At 30.4% G+C, this 13894-nt stretch overlaps 4 protein-coding genes across 11 annotated transcripts; 2 read left to right on the forward strand and 2 right to left on the reverse strand.

The window, feature by feature from the left end:
- Nucleotides 1-47: 47 nt before the first annotated feature.
- LOC122528526 (pre-mRNA-processing factor 17) lies at nucleotides 48-2472 on the reverse strand. Its single transcript, XM_043653756.1, has 7 exons — nucleotides 2278-2472; nucleotides 1918-2134; nucleotides 1501-1827; nucleotides 1214-1428; nucleotides 864-1127; nucleotides 420-775; nucleotides 48-340 (listed from the first exon to the last, which is right to left on the reverse strand). Exons 1-7 carry the CDS (start codon nucleotides 2470-2472, stop codon nucleotides 163-165), a joined length of 1752 nt encoding a protein of 583 aa, XP_043509691.1. The 3' UTR covers nucleotides 48-162.
- A 301-nt stretch (nucleotides 2473-2773) lies between these two features.
- LOC122528529 (BRISC and BRCA1-A complex member 1-like) lies at nucleotides 2774-3712 on the forward strand. Its single transcript, XM_043653764.1, has one exon. It carries the CDS (start codon nucleotides 2792-2794, stop codon nucleotides 3599-3601), a length of 810 nt encoding a protein of 269 aa, XP_043509699.1. The 5' UTR covers nucleotides 2774-2791; the 3' UTR covers nucleotides 3602-3712.
- On the reverse strand, nucleotides 3709-9532 carry LOC122528525 (laccase-1-like). Of its 5 annotated transcripts, none has more exons than XM_043653753.1 (11): nucleotides 9400-9532; nucleotides 8602-8680; nucleotides 7848-8137; nucleotides 7179-7389; nucleotides 6807-7084; nucleotides 6233-6356; nucleotides 5927-6147; nucleotides 5637-5823; nucleotides 5331-5543; nucleotides 5022-5240; nucleotides 3709-4952 (listed from the first exon to the last, which is right to left on the reverse strand). In XM_043653753.1, the coding sequence occupies exons 2-11, from the start codon at nucleotides 8666-8668 to the stop codon at nucleotides 4609-4611; spliced, it is 2154 nt and encodes a 717-aa protein (XP_043509688.1). In that variant the 5' UTR covers nucleotides 8669-8680; nucleotides 9400-9532; the 3' UTR covers nucleotides 3709-4608. The 5 variants fall into 5 exon arrangements, with proteins under 5 accessions (XP_043509688.1, XP_043509686.1, XP_043509687.1 ...); XM_043653751.1 differs by having other exon boundaries at nucleotides 5637-5826; XM_043653752.1 differs by lacking the exon at nucleotides 9400-9532 and having other exon boundaries at nucleotides 5637-5826; nucleotides 8602-8929.
- Nucleotides 9533-11457: 1925 nt separating this feature from the next.
- LOC122528528 (SAC3 domain-containing protein 1) lies at nucleotides 11458-13890 on the forward strand. 4 transcript variants are annotated; one of them, XM_043653761.1, is made up of 8 exons: nucleotides 11458-11611; nucleotides 12033-12177; nucleotides 12388-12591; nucleotides 12672-12833; nucleotides 12913-13161; nucleotides 13256-13396; nucleotides 13464-13653; nucleotides 13739-13890. In XM_043653761.1, the coding sequence occupies exons 2-8, from the start codon at nucleotides 12119-12121 to the stop codon at nucleotides 13811-13813; spliced, it is 1080 nt and encodes a 359-aa protein (XP_043509696.1). In that variant the 5' UTR covers nucleotides 11458-11611; nucleotides 12033-12118; the 3' UTR covers nucleotides 13814-13890. The 4 variants fall into 4 exon arrangements, with proteins under 4 accessions (XP_043509696.1, XP_043509697.1, XP_043509695.1 ...); XM_043653762.1 differs by lacking the exon at nucleotides 11458-11611 and having other exon boundaries at nucleotides 11849-12177; nucleotides 12391-12591; XM_043653760.1 differs by lacking the exon at nucleotides 11458-11611 and having other exon boundaries at nucleotides 11852-12177.
- Nucleotides 13891-13894: the final 4 nt, after the last annotated feature.

Here is a 13894-nt window from a genome sequence, read left to right on the forward strand (position 1 = left end):
ATGTTTTTATTATTAATTATGTATTTTTAATGATACACGTTTGAAAATATATGTATATATATATAAAGTGAATCTATTTATACATGTGATATAAAATACAGATACAAATACAAAGGCAGACAAACAGAAATTACTTCTGTAAAAATACAATTTATAATGCTCTTAATCCCAATATTTTATTTTTGCATCCCAACCTGCTGTAGCTAATCTTGAAGGTTCATGAGGGTGCCATAGTACGTCGATACAGACACCGTCATGTGCTTTCCATTTTTTATACAATTTCGTCGTTTTCCAATCCCAAATGTAACATTTTCCATCCGCATCTCCCGACACAAGATAACTTAAGAAAATTAGAATAAAGAAATTAAATTTTACCATGCCAAAAGCAATTGTACAAGAATTAACAAAAATTTTCTTACCTCATATCAGGAGAAAAGTCCAAACCACACGCATAACCAGCAACCATGTGACCCGTAAATGTTTTCTTGCGATTCATTTTGAATCTGTTTAATGCAGAAAATATAACAATTTTATTATCCATACTCTGGCATGCTAACCACTTTTGATTAGGAGAGGGTGTAACTGCTGGCATAGAATGCATCGAAGGATCGGCTATGTATTTCATGTCGACCGGTATATCCCACTCCCATACTCTTAGACTTTTATCGTCCGAAGTTGTTACAAATCTTCGATTTTCATCTACGAATGTTATTGTATTTACAGCCCCCAAATGTCTGTCATACTCTTGTGTTATTTCACCGGAACGGATATCCCACTGTAAGATATATCGTATATTCATTATCTGTGAAAATTGACGAATATAAAATTCTTAAAATTATTAGAACATGATGTTTGTAACTTACGCAAATAATTTTTTTATCACTGGTGCCTGCTACGAACAAATGTTGCTTATCTGGATCAGGATTAAATTTCACGCAGTATGGAATTTTTCTGCTAGTAAATCGACTTATGCAACCACCCGTTTCTGTGTCCCATAATTTTACATAACGATCATATCCAGCAGACAAAAATCTTTTCCCATCGTTATCAAAGCTTATATCTCTTACAGCTTGACGATGACCATAATAAGTTCGGATACATCTTCTGTCTTTATAAACTTCCCACAACTATACTTAATAGCATATAAACAAAATTAATACTTGATATCTGTCTTTCATATTATTTTTCACAAAAAGTTCAAATATACACATACCTTTACCCTGCAATCCATGCTACTAGAAAGTAACAAATGTGCAGTATGTGGGAACCATCTGATTTGTGAAATACCCTTGGTATGTCCTTCCCAAGTATGAATTTGCGCTTTTGGTAAAAAGCATCTGTCAGGTGGTGATTCCGATCTTAAATTTACACCAACATCCTGTGGTGCATGTAAAAACGATCTGCCTTGATAATCCACACTATCTTTAACTAAAAAAAAAAATTTGTATAATTTCCTGTTATTTAACTAGTTAACATATTTAAAAATTATTATGATAGTACTATGTAATACTGTTTTTTCTTCGAGTGGTTTTTCTTCTGTTGGTTTCCCTCGTCTATTTCTTTTCGCTAATATTTCTTCTAATTCTGCGGCTTCTTCTTCAGTTGGTTTAATAACTCGTTTTTCATCTACATATCCACCCCACGGACCTAAAAAGCCTTCTATATCTGCAGGATCATCATTTCTGTGACGTTTTCTTTTGTCAGAAGCCCTTAGCGTTGTACTTTCAAATACAGTTTTACCACCAGATTCTTCAGCAGCATCTTTTGCACCAATGATTGTTTTACCCTCTTCTGCACTACCATCTACAGTTGGATCTAGTGCATACCCTATAAAATACACATACAATCTTGTAATCATATTGCAATATATGATTTTTATTAAGGTTTCTTATATGCTAGTATTATCATATTACATACCATAACTAGCAAATGTTCTTCTTTGATTCTCAAATTGAAACTCGCTTATATGAGCTTTCTCAACATATCCAGAAAGCATATTTTTTATAGCACGTTGCTGTTGTGTTTTAAATGGATTTTCTGGACCAACATCAGGTGCAAAAAGTTCTTCATATTTAGGGTTGTGCATTATCTCTTGCACAGTTGAATCTATATGGTTTATACATAATTCTGTTCCCTATAACACGTAATTAATTAAATATCTATTAAGTATTTAATAATTTCAAAATTGTAATTTTAATCTCAGTTGAAACAGTGTTACAAAATACCTATTATATTCTAACCTATTCGACTCAATGAAAGAAAACTTATTATACTCACCATTGGTATCACTTCGGGTGCGGAACAAATTTGCATATTTAGAGATGCAGCCAAATTTTCTGCGGGAATAGAATTAACGGTAGAAACGTTGATAGAATCGACGATACAGTTAACCTCACTTTTTTTATTTTCACTCTCATTTTCGGATTCACTGTTATCGTCGCCGCTGCTACCATAATCTTTCAATGCAAGCATATTGTAACAAGAACTGTTTATATTGTGTTATATATTCAAATCAATCAAAAGTACTGCCAAATAAAGTACAGCTGTTCATCGAGGAAAAACTAATTGCATTTTTGTTTGTATGCAATAATGTCAGGTACAAGTCAACTGGATGCTGTGATTTATCTAGTAAACACGCGAAAACTAGTCAACGCACACACATAGACACATGTATGTATTAATTACTTATATTAATTATTGTTATAATAGGAAAATGTATTAAAAATGATCAACAAAGGATATTGATTTGTTGACAAAATTTTCGGAGATGCTAACCTACATCCAGTAGAAAATGAGTAACAGTGAAAGCGCCTCGTGTTTCATTCCGGATTTCAAGCCCGATGAAGACAACACGTTGTTACGAAATTTCTCAGGAATGAATTTACCTGAGAAAATTTTATTCGTAATCGATACGACAAGAGAGAGGAATTGTACACCATTCAAACTTTCTACAGGAGCTAGCTATATGCCTTTGTTTATGATAAAACGAACTATAGAAAATTTTATTTACATTAAATCTGTCATCCAACACAGCCACGAGTATGGATTAATGATCTTGAACTCTCACAGCTTTCAATGGATATGCGATTTTACCAATAATACCAACAGCGTTGTCAATCATTTGAATCTTATTAATGATGATATCCTAGAGGAAGATAAAAAAACATATGACCTTGGACAAATATTCGATGAGATAGAACAGAAATTACCTCTGCCAAATAAGAAATCTGACACAGCTGTTCCAACATTCGTTGTCAGAGTAATTTTAGTGTATTCACGTTCCAATAGTATCCCAAAATTTCATCTTGACAAAAGGCCTTTAGATACTCTTACAAAAAATCCATATTTTTTCATAGATGTATTGTATGTGCATGAACCACCTTGTTCTGAAAATTTATGTGAAGAAATTTATTCTGAAATAGCAACATTGGATACAACAAATTTTTCATACATATTAGAAGTAGGAAGGAACGCAGCAAAATTGCACGATAGTATGGCTAAACTACTGGCACATCCACTACAGAGACCACCTCAAAAAGACGTGTGTTATACAATTTGTCCACCTTCTCAATGTTCCCAAGAAACGTGTAATAATGTTTAATAACATATAATTTGTCTTTTGAAAATTGTTAAAAAGGAAATTAATGTCAGTTTACAAGATATGATTATTGATAATATATGTAATAAATAAATAAAAAGTAAATAAAGTAAATGGAACTAGTTTTTTTTTTATTTAAACATACAAATTTACAAATTTACAAAATAGTGCGACATTAAACTTTGAAGTTTAGGACACCTTTTATACATCTCCTGATACATATTATACTACATACGCTATTAATATAAGCTTTTCGTTCCTCATTTTTTTAACAATTGACAATCTCAAAAAAAGTTATCGACAGATTTTCACGCACGAAATTTTAGATTTACTGGATGGATAAAATTCTTTAATTTATATCATCAAATTTTATGTTCGTTTACAAAATAACATAATATAACATAAGAATATTCATTAACTATTCTCTCGCATGTATCATTACATGTAAAAATAAGAAATATATTAACTACTTATTATGAACACTGTTTTTAACAATCAACGGTATTTAATTTTTAACAAGTATGCTTATACTATTTATATCACAGTATAGAAATACTCAATAAAACTAAATAAAACTACTTACAATTGAAAATAGATTAGAACACAAACGGACATTTCCTAAATAACATATGCATCCAATTTCGTTCAAGTATCAACGTACATATATAAATTGATGTTTTTAGGTAAAATCAGTGCAATAGTTTATAATGAATTAGAATTTTCTTGATACCAAACTATTTTTACAAAAATATTTCTTTGATATTTTTAGTTTCTCATATTTTATTTAATTGCTTTTTGTTAGAATGTATACTCTATATACTAAATATTATGTATTTGGTAACATGATTATTTGGTAATTTAAAATAATACAATGATGTTAATTCTCGTACAAGAGAATGTTGTACCAGACTAAATTCTCGTACATATTACTTACTTAACTGTAACAAAACAATTAAAACAGTATATTTACAAACAATTCTCCTTTTCTTACACAATTTTATAAATTACAGCTATAAAAGAGGAATAAGAAAAAGAAAGAAACAAATATGCGAAATAACTGAGGTACTAGCTGAGGATGACATTTGTAATGTTCTTAGAACTTGCGGTAACACCTTTATAAATTGTTGTATACTGTTCTCAGTAATTTTATCTACTGTTGCGTTTGGAATTTCCGTAGTGTTTAATAAAATATTGACGGTACTTGGTTTGAATGGTATATCTTTAGGTTGCCAATTACCACAAGAAGGAAAATTATTTGGTACTGGTAACATATCTTTATGCTCGCCAACTTTAAAAATTAACGACATTCCGACTTCCGCGTGGAATTCAATGTGACAATGGAACAACCAATAGCCTAAAAGTATATAAAATTTGTAAAAATTTTAAATGATATTTGTTCAACGATTAATTCTAGTTGTCATACCTGGGTTGTTGGCATGAAATCGTAAAATAGTATAACCGCCATCCGGTACCGTTACGGTATCTTTTAATGGGGCACGATCAAGATTTCGTCGTATCGCTCCTTTTTTGTCCAATGCCTTTATTTGATCAACGGTGACATTCTTGCCGATTCTTTCCATTGCAATCACACGAAATTGATAGCCATGAAGATGGAACGGATGATTCGCATCATACGCGAAACCTAACAAATAAATGATTGAAAATCGAGAAATATTAATTATGTGATTGTGTATGTATGAATTATGAAGCAAATATATAATAATTTTCAAACCTTCATCTACCAAGATTATTTCTACCACACTACCAAGCTTTACTTGGAGAACATGAGTGCAAGCACAATAATCTTGTATGCAGTCTTGAACAGTACTCGCATTACAAAATTGATCTGAATCGATGAAATCTCTTTGAGATAGCAAAGGCATGGGTGGTAACTTCATTGAGATATGGTTCAACTGAGGAGTAAGTACTCGTTTGGTATCTTTTACTGAAAATTACATTGATCAAATAAGAAATTTACTAAATATTATTTATAAATATATATATATATATTAATATATTACATCTTAAACTGTATTACCTTGATTAAATCCATAAAGCTTTCCACGATGGAAATGAGGATTATCTTTTTTATAAAAATCGTAAGACACATAAAATTGATAATCAGGATGTGCAATATTCGATTTGTCATTTTTGTCCATGGCTTTTAACAATGGTATACTAACGCTGTTATTAGTTTCCATGCCTTCATTTAAAGCATTTATTCGCTGAAAGAAAAAGACGTGTTAGAAAATATATGTACACATATATCGTTGTACTTCAGATTACTACATTTGTATAAATGTAGATAGTATTATGACATAAACACACCTGACCTATATATTCATTCGATTCGCGTTCATACAAGACTACACCGTCTGGATCTTTTTCAGGTGCACCTTCGTATCGTAATACAGCAACCTGATAGGCCTTGGTGAATCTTTCATCACAATCCATTAATCCACGAAATCGCATCCAATAGTTATTCACATCTTGATTAGTTTCAACAATAAAGTCGAATCTTTCGCCGGCATAGCTTATCAAAGATTCCGCTGGAATTATAAACTTAGTGTTAAAGAAATTCTTTCCTTATCTTTTTGTTTTTCCCTTTTCTTCCCTTTCTATTTATATGCGTACCTTCCTCGGGTTCAATATCACGCCCATCTGAACTAATTACATGTAGAGTATGATTATCGATCGACAATTCAATCGGGCAATTAAGAAATTCAGCGTTAATAAGCCTAAATCTATATCTAGTATTCTGTAAATATAAATGCAAATGTAACTATAAATATAGCGAAGTATACTGCAACAAACGATGAAAAACGACTTTACAACGAACGAATAGTTTTCCTTATTAGATCAAAACGCTTACAAACGAATATGTTATAACGAACGCAAAGAAATATAAATTTACACACGTGCAATGTAAAATGTAAATATATAATAATAATTTAAATTTATAATGCGTATATTCTTACTTGCTATATTTAAATACGTATACATATATACATTACATGATACATATAGCATTATAGATAGTATAAAATATACATGTATATTATATTCTTTATATGTACAAATATGTATCCTGTAATATATATGTATACACACTATATATGTGTATATAATGGTTCTAGAACGAATATATAATTTATAATTTGTACAATGTATAACTTTCGTCACAAATTATTTTCGCATTTAATATTACCTGTTTAACGGTAAATTTTGCAGTTGGCATTATAGCGGATATATTGTTTTCGTGCCGGTTAATAGTGAAACGGCCCAAACCATTAACCAAAATATTAGGCGGTTTGTTGTCTCCACCTGCATAATGATGACTTAAAAATTTATCGATTCCTAATTCATGAGTCCAATCCGAAATCAAGATAGTATGATCGTCAATATCGTATAAGTCTTTGTGCCAATTTACTTTCGGTGATGTACGCACAATTAACGCACCGTATACTCCGTCGCCTCTTTGGAAGCCTAAAAATTTGGGTTTTTATTAAAAACTGTTGGCCGATTTGACGAATGAACGTGAAATTGACGATACATAGATTGAATTAAAATTTTCTCGCACCTAAATGAGAATGCCAAAAATGTGTGCCTGCTTCGGTGGCAATATAATCATAACGAAAAGTTGAACCTGGCAAAATCGGGCATTGAGACACATAAGGCACACCATCCATATATGGCGTCTTAACATGATGCTGACCATGCCAATGCATCGTCGTACTCTCAGAATGCAATAAATTTATTACATCGACTATTATCCTGTCACCTTGACACACCTAAATCCGATTAGATAAGTCACTCATTAATAAATGAATAAATTCTAATTTAATTATGAATAGCATAGACTCTAACTATTAGAATATCACGGGGTTTGAATTTTGTTTAGGTATAACAATATCCTCGAGAATTTCCGTAACTAAACATCATTTTTCGTTTACTATTAGGAAATCTGACGGATCACGTAGACGGATAAAGTAGAATGATTTCCATATAAAATGATGTCACGTAATGATGACAAGATCATAATATGATGTTGAATGTATAGGATTATATATACCTGTAGGCATCTGCGCTATAGATAATACTTTCGTGATAATCTAAGATACGTGAAAAAAATTACATATATATTGTTACTTTCAATTTTAAGTTTCTCACGTTTTTTTAAGTTTTTTACGTTCCGGTATCAGTTTCGATCAACACATTTCTGATATTATTTAATTATATATGTATATACCTCGATAGGTGGTCCAGGCATTTGCCGGTTAACCACTAAAATCGATCTTTCGACTCCATCTGCTGGAATACAATGTTCGCGAAAACAATCCGTGATATTGAATGGGCAATCGTAGCATGCTTTGCTCACTGTATGATACGCTTCTAACCTAAACACGTAATGACATTCCATTGGAGGTGTTTCGTCTTTGCAATTTCGTCGACAAGGATGCTTCGTCCAGTCCAATTCATCCGCCACTTCCGAATCGATGTCCCCGAATTCAAAATCATTACGCGCCGTTATAATAGTTTCTAAGGGAATAAAGGATGAATGTTTTTATAGTGTAATGTTAGAAATATATATTAAGTATAGTGTATTAATGTAACGAATTAGATCTAGCTATAACTATTGGAAAAATATTTATATTCCATTAATCAGTTATTGAACAGGAAATGATTTTCGTAATATACAGGGCGGACATTGGATTCATATAGACCCATAGTGAACTATATATTAAAATTTCCTAATGTACTATACATTAAAATTTCATTATATTTACAAATGCGTGCTTTTTTCTTCTTAAAAATAACGATTATATTAATTATTACGAATTCAGTACTTTAGTAAAAATGGATCCAGCATACACGAAGATTAAGCGATGAAAATCTATAATCAATTATCTATAATCCATATTATATACAGTGGGAAATTGACACTTTTTCGTCTTTGTGCATATATTGAGTAACGCTAATTAATTAACATCGTTTTTACTTACCTGAGAGGAAACGGGGAAACAATAAAGAAAGTTCTATCAAAAGCACTATCACTTTTCGTTGCGTCATTCTGCGTGTCGTCTGCAAATTTATAAAGTTGTGAAATATCGTGAACACGTGAAATTAATAGCTGCACTAGTACTATTATCATAATTGTTGCACATCATCGGTAAAAAAGATTGTACAAACAGCATAGACAATTGTACGAACAGGCAGTGCATTCGGCAATGAGATTGACGGCAAGCAAATACAGGAAATAAACATAACATTTCACTTTATCTAATCTAAGTATCACAAAAATCTGTTCCATTGTAAATGAGAGTATTACATTTAGACGAACGATGCATTAATAAGGAATGTATTTGTGTAAAAGATAGATACCAGTTTTTAGATATTTAAAAGCAAAGTAATCATTGTTAATATTTGACAATCTACATTATTAATATTTTGGATGTTCTATGTAAAAAAATTATATATTTTATAACGAAATGTGAACATATACCGTACACAAAATTATATTGTCGTTTTATATTACTCAATCGTTTTTTTAAAGCTTTCGATATATATTTCAATTGTGAAAACTTATATCAGACAGTATTTTTTTTAAACTGTTGACTAAACGTGATTATTTAAGAGTATGATTGCTAAGAATAGCCGTCTAAGAATAAATCTTTTTTTTTATCTCTCGTTGCAAGAATGCACAAACATAATTATTACACATTGTTTATCGTATAGAAAAAAGGGTAAAAAAAAAAGAAAAAAAGAAAAAAAGCGAAAGTTTAATTTGGAAAAAAACTAACAATTTTTGTAGTTTTACTCCTTGTTTTTAATACAATAATGTCGGTTTTATATTCGCGTTTGTTCGTCCTAATCGTCGTGTACGACTGTGTAAAATCAACGATGTTTTAAGAAAGACTGGATCAATGCAGCGATGTTCGTTTCTCTATACAAGGATTTCTTGGAGGTCACGCGTACCCCACAAAATACCCAGTCCTCTTACTTTACTCGTGTCTACCGCACGATGCAAATAACGTCAACGGTTTCTTATTATTTCCTCTTGTTCTTCCCCTGTAAAAAAAATATCGCGGGAATTCCACCGATATTCTCTAAAGAAATGTTCTGTCATATCGATGATATAGCATCGATATCGCATTTCCCTTTCTGACGCACCTATCGTGCTACGTATCAAGTTTAAGCACGAATGAATGGGTCAATTTTCATTCAGAATCAGGAACGATTCCTAATAGCTTTTAATGTAAAATTACAAATATTAAACTATGTAATTGTATAGTTTTATCTTATTAAATAATAACGAAGCAAACTTCTCCGACATTCCGAACATTATCTCGTCCACCTGACGAAATTTTACCAGATTCTTCGAAACTACGTTCGTGGCGGAATGCATCTTTTGGTTTACTTATCTTTGTACGTAATGTATGTGAAACAAATGATAAATGAATGCATGAATTTAAAATGAATAATATGTAATAATTATTTAATATTTTCATTCATATTCAAAAATGAATAATAAATAAATGGATGTACTTATTACTTATGAAAAAGTCGAATATAATGTGTAATACATATAACAATTAATGGAATTATTATTTCAACTTTTATGAGAAGAACGAATGACAGGATAATCCTCTGTGAAGGATTGTATTTCAAAATGAGTTTCTTAAAAACGTGTAAGTTTCTAAATGAATATATGAATCAAAAGAAATTATAAAAATCTGATACATTCTAAGATAGATTAAACTCATGCTTATCTGTCTATCTATAAAATCACGTTTGATACATAGGGAAACACGATAAAAGATTTCATTTTATGGTCCGGATGAGCATCACCTTTATAAATATACATAATTGCTCGTATCATATTGCTGCATATGACAATTTAAGATAACGAGTGATTTTTTACACGAACGATTACAAAATATAACTTCAAGCATTAATCACGTTGTTAATCATCATTCGCTTTTAATGTATATGTATAGTAAAATAGCATAAATTTTTTCAAAGAATCCAGCGATCGAAGAACACGCGTCACGGTTTTCCCATTGAAATCACACGTAACATACATATATCATCTAAAATCGCTTGCCGTATGTATAAATAGAAAATACTTATAGTCTAGTAACGACGACCAACATCAATGATAAGTATAATTCTAATAATAATATGTGATTAATATGTGACTTTTCTCAAAAATTTCTCACGCATCGTGCAACTCTAAATATACAATTCTAATTGCCTATATGTAATATATAACAGCGTTAATAGTCGTACATTACTAGATATTTTTCTGATTAGATTGACATAAGATAATTTTCTTTACATGCAAGCGAGTTTCATATAAAGGAACAGGAATTTAAATTGACGCGATCGCAAACATCTGATATTTACACGCACACACCATATACAACGCAATGTAAAACATTTCGGTGTCTTTATTACGTAATTAACAATTTGAAAGGAGGTCAAACATCACAAACATAACGTATTTATAGCATAATGATTTTATTGGAAACATCATGAAGATTTGATAAGAAAAAAAAAATTATTTGCTTTTATCAAGAAACTAAATTAAAATATGAAATTATTCATATACATGCAGATTGTCAAATACAATTTCATCGCGATGTTTACTTCTGTCATTTTACGTGAGAATTTGAAAGAAATAATATTGTCATTAATATTACCGCCAGTATATGAATCAGTTTAGCCAATATAGATAATTCTCATTTTCAGTACAAACTAATTTATTAATTTTGTTTCATATATTTATATTTGATACATTTAGGATGAGAATAAAGAAAAGAAGAAAGAAGAGAAAGTTTACGTTAGAACGTTAACCTTCGTGTAATAACGGCGATGCGACGAAGAGCTACGCAATAACAAGTGTATACATACGTAACGCACAAGGACGTGGCAAAGCGTTTCCCTTGATCATTCTCATTTTAGATTCCATCGTTTTGAACGCGTACTCGTATAAGACTTTTTTATTCGAAAGTGAGAAAATAAATCTATAAAAAACAAAAATAATCATTATATCATTAATATATTATTTTATAAGAAGTTTTATTATTTTAATACAATGTAGAAGATCCATTTTCAAAAATGCAATTTGAATATGTTTATATAGAGTAGTATATTTGTGTATAGTAATGATCAGATAGTTATATATTTGTGTATAGTATTAGACTAGTAGTCAGATGTGTATATCGGATAAATTGTATGTACATACATTATATTATTTCATTTTTAAAAAAATCTCAGTTAATGATTATGGTATTGCAATTCATGCTTACGGTTATCATTAATCAATACAATTACAGTTAACGATACAAGTATATTAATCACGTTACATATATATATGTGTGTGTGTATTATGTACGTGAGGTACGACGAGGAACGTGTATAAATATTTTAGTGAAATTAATCAAGAGATAGTCAACATAACCTTTTTACGTACGCAATAATCGTGACAACTGGTAATTTTGAAGGACTTTTGTCAAAATGACTACGTTTAGTCAAGGAACATGTTTGTTAATGTGTCCAGAGAAAGAACGTTGGATGTAAGTTATAAAAATCTGCCAGTATTGTTTTTCAATATAAATTATATTATGATCATGTAATAATGAAATTAAACTAAATTTCAACTTTCTTGTAAATTGTTGTTAGAAACATTCTTTTGATTTTTTTAAATATCTTTTATATCTTCTTAATAAAAAGTTTTCTTCAAGAAAATTTTTTTTTGAAAAATTCATGACAACACACACTTATAGCAGAGAAAAAGAGGGTTTACTACACAAATTTGAGATCGACGAAAATACAAAGGGAGCAAAATTGCCGAAGGCAGATCCAGCGAAAACTATAAAATGTTTCAGTCGTTCAGCAGCAGGATCGGACATGACCGATATGAAACTATTGCGTCCAGCATCGGTATTATTATCGACGATTCGATATTTGTTTAGCAAGTACATACTTGTGTAATTGAAATTACATTAATGTATTGTACAGCTATTTATGTATGTGTATATATATATATATATATATATATTAATTTCAGAATAGCTACGCGTACCGATGTAGATTGGATAATAATATACGAATTTATCTTCGATCGTTTAAGATCTGTCAGACAAGACGCTGCAATTCAAAGAATCGATGCCCTTATGTATATTCAGTTGTTGGAACCTATAGTTCGCTTTTTGGTTTATTCTGCGCAAAGGTACGATATATTGTATTTCTCAAAACAGATTCGAAAAATGCGCAGTTTTAACAGAATGGATATGGAGAAACGATTGCAGATTATGTGAGCGAAATATCTCTGAATTTAATACAATTATTAATGGACAACACCTTGCCGAATGCTTAACGCGTTTGTTAGTCTTATATGACGAATCCGAAGACGAGGGAAATTCTCTGGAACTTGATAGAGATATGGAAAGATTAATATTAAATGACAATCGTGCAGAAATGGAAGCATTATACATTCTTTTATATATGGGTAACATGGAAGCTTTGACGAGAGCATTACGACTCCCTCATGATTTACGGTACCAATCCAATAAATGACTTATAATACTTACAATTCATATGTTTTAATATAAATTATGTATTTAATGAAAAATAATTTATCATTTTTCGTAGAATATCTCCAAATGTACAATTGTCGATAAAAATATCGTTTGCTTGGTATTTAAAAAATTATGTGCGCGTTTGTTCTCTAATTCCACAACTTCCTCCATTACTTATATGTGCAGCTATGACTGGTATACAAAAATTAAGAAGGTATGCATATACGTTTAAATTTCAACTAGCGAAATTATTATTAATGTACAATTATACAATGTTGCAGGACAGCATTAAAAATTATGAGTTCAGGATACAACAGTAAAGTTTTCACATTTCCGGGACTTAAATTACAACAACTTTTATTGTATAAAGAGATAGATAAAATTAAAGCAGATTGTGAATTACTTGGCCTTGTATTCACCAATCAAAATATTTTATTTCAAAAGGCAAATTTCAAAGATGAAATTCAATTGGTATGTGAAAGAAATTAAGAATTAACACTCAAGATGTTACTTTAAGATATTGTCACTTTCAAACTATTATTATTTGTTCTTTCAGACATATCCGGAAATGTATTATACACATCAATGCTTACATAGTTTTTTACCACAAATTTTACTTGAATCTGTATAATACAAAAAATAGTGTTAATTCAAAGTGTTATATCCTTGATTTTATAATGAATTAATAAATATATTGATAATAAAAAATGTT

The sequence above is a fragment of the Frieseomelitta varia genome, unplaced genomic scaffold (genome assembly GCF_011392965.1).
Source record: "Frieseomelitta varia isolate USP_RPSP 00005682 unplaced genomic scaffold, Fvar_1.2 scaffold_251, whole genome shotgun sequence".
In the NCBI taxonomy this organism is placed as follows: Eukaryota; Metazoa; Arthropoda; class Insecta; order Hymenoptera; family Apidae; genus Frieseomelitta; species Frieseomelitta varia.